This window comes from Myotis davidii, unplaced genomic scaffold, assembly GCF_000327345.1.
Source record: "Myotis davidii unplaced genomic scaffold, ASM32734v1 scaffold2008, whole genome shotgun sequence".
Lineage (NCBI taxonomy): Eukaryota > Metazoa > Chordata > Mammalia > Chiroptera > Vespertilionidae > Myotis > Myotis davidii.
This window is the reverse complement of record NW_006298687.1, coordinates 119,364-120,623: the sequence shown is the minus strand read 5'-3', so window position 1 is coordinate 120,623 and position 1,260 is coordinate 119,364. Positions and strand designations below refer to the sequence as shown.

Genomic DNA, 1,260 nt, shown 5'->3' with positions numbered 1-1,260 from the left:
GGCAGAGGGTGAGAGAAAGAGATTGGAGTGGGGGAGGCATTCACATGCAGACAAGTTTTTAAATAAGAACACTTTCAGCACAATGAATTGCACTGCAGTTGAGCAGTCTAGACCTCAGGGACCAAGACTGTGAACAGATATTGGTGATTTAGCTGTCCTCTTTATCCTGTCTTAAATCTGTCTCTCCCCTTCCCCAAGTCAGTTCTGGGGCCATCCTGCCCTCTAATGGAAAAAGCTTTTTGCAGAAACTCTGGGGGGGAGGGTTTTGAAAAATAGCAATGACTCCCCATGGTCTTTTAATGCTCACCTTATTCTAGTCACTGTTAGCGTCTTTGGGGATTTGTTTGTTTTTATATTTTTGAAAGGAAAAAATATCCTAGCAAGTTTTTTTTTTTTTTTTGGTTTTTGTTTGTTTGTTTGACTTTTGGTTTTCCCAGATACTCTTAGCTCCGTAAACTTCCCGTGGCACTAAGTGAGTAAACATTTGTGTGGCTGGCACACAGCACACTGCTATAAACAAGCACAACTTGACACTGGTCCACATGAGGATCATCACAGATTTAAAGAAATATAACACCATTCAAAACACAGATAAGAGACATTCATTGCAGAGAGCAGAGTCTGAAAGTGCCATGGGAGGGTCAGATGGGGAGGTGGCGGGGGAAGAAAGAAGGAAAATAGAAAAAAGTCTGGCAAACAGGATTCAGGAACATCTTCTCGACAGACTACACATCAATAGAGGAAATTCCCCAAGGCACAGAAGAGAAATAGTGCAGAGTTATAACAGGCAGAAGATATCTGAAAAGGGGAGTGAGGTGGGGTGAGGAAATGGGGGCTTCCAAAGCTTCATTGAGTGTGGAAATAGATGGGCTTGACTTTTCCAGAAAGGATCTTGGGTACTTGCACAGAGATGATCTCTGCCATCATTTCTGGAAAGTCCACGCTCACCATGTGTGACTTGATTAGCAGGTCAAAAGTGAACTGGTGCAGCTCTCGTGCAATCTGTAGGGGGGACAATAAGAGAGGGAGGAAATAAGAAATAAGGGTTGACAAAGAGTTGACTTCTATCAGGCTCTTACTCCCACCTTTGCTTTTTCTCCTTCCCTATTCTTGGTCATGTGTGTGTCTGTATGTGTGTGTGTCTCTGTGCGCGCATGCACTCTAAATGACCTCCATGGAATCACTGAGGGTTCCTAAAAGATCTCTTACACCATTGTAAACTCTCTGACTCAGGACTAAGTATTGCTCTTCCCCAGGGCT

General features: G+C 43.6%; 1 protein-coding gene across 1 annotated transcript in view; it reads right to left on the bottom strand.

Annotated features, from left to right (window-relative positions):
• Window positions 1-404: 404 nt before the first annotated feature.
• LOC102752796 (androgen receptor) overlaps window positions 405-1,260 on the bottom strand; it is a 96,890-nt gene continuing 96,034 nt past the window's right edge. Inside the window, exon 7 of the mRNA XM_006774470.2 lies at window positions 405-1,002. Coding sequence (XP_006774533.1) covers window positions 847-1,002 — 156 coding nt within the window. The 3' untranslated portion in view covers window positions 405-846. The remainder of the gene's footprint in view (window positions 1,003-1,260) is intronic.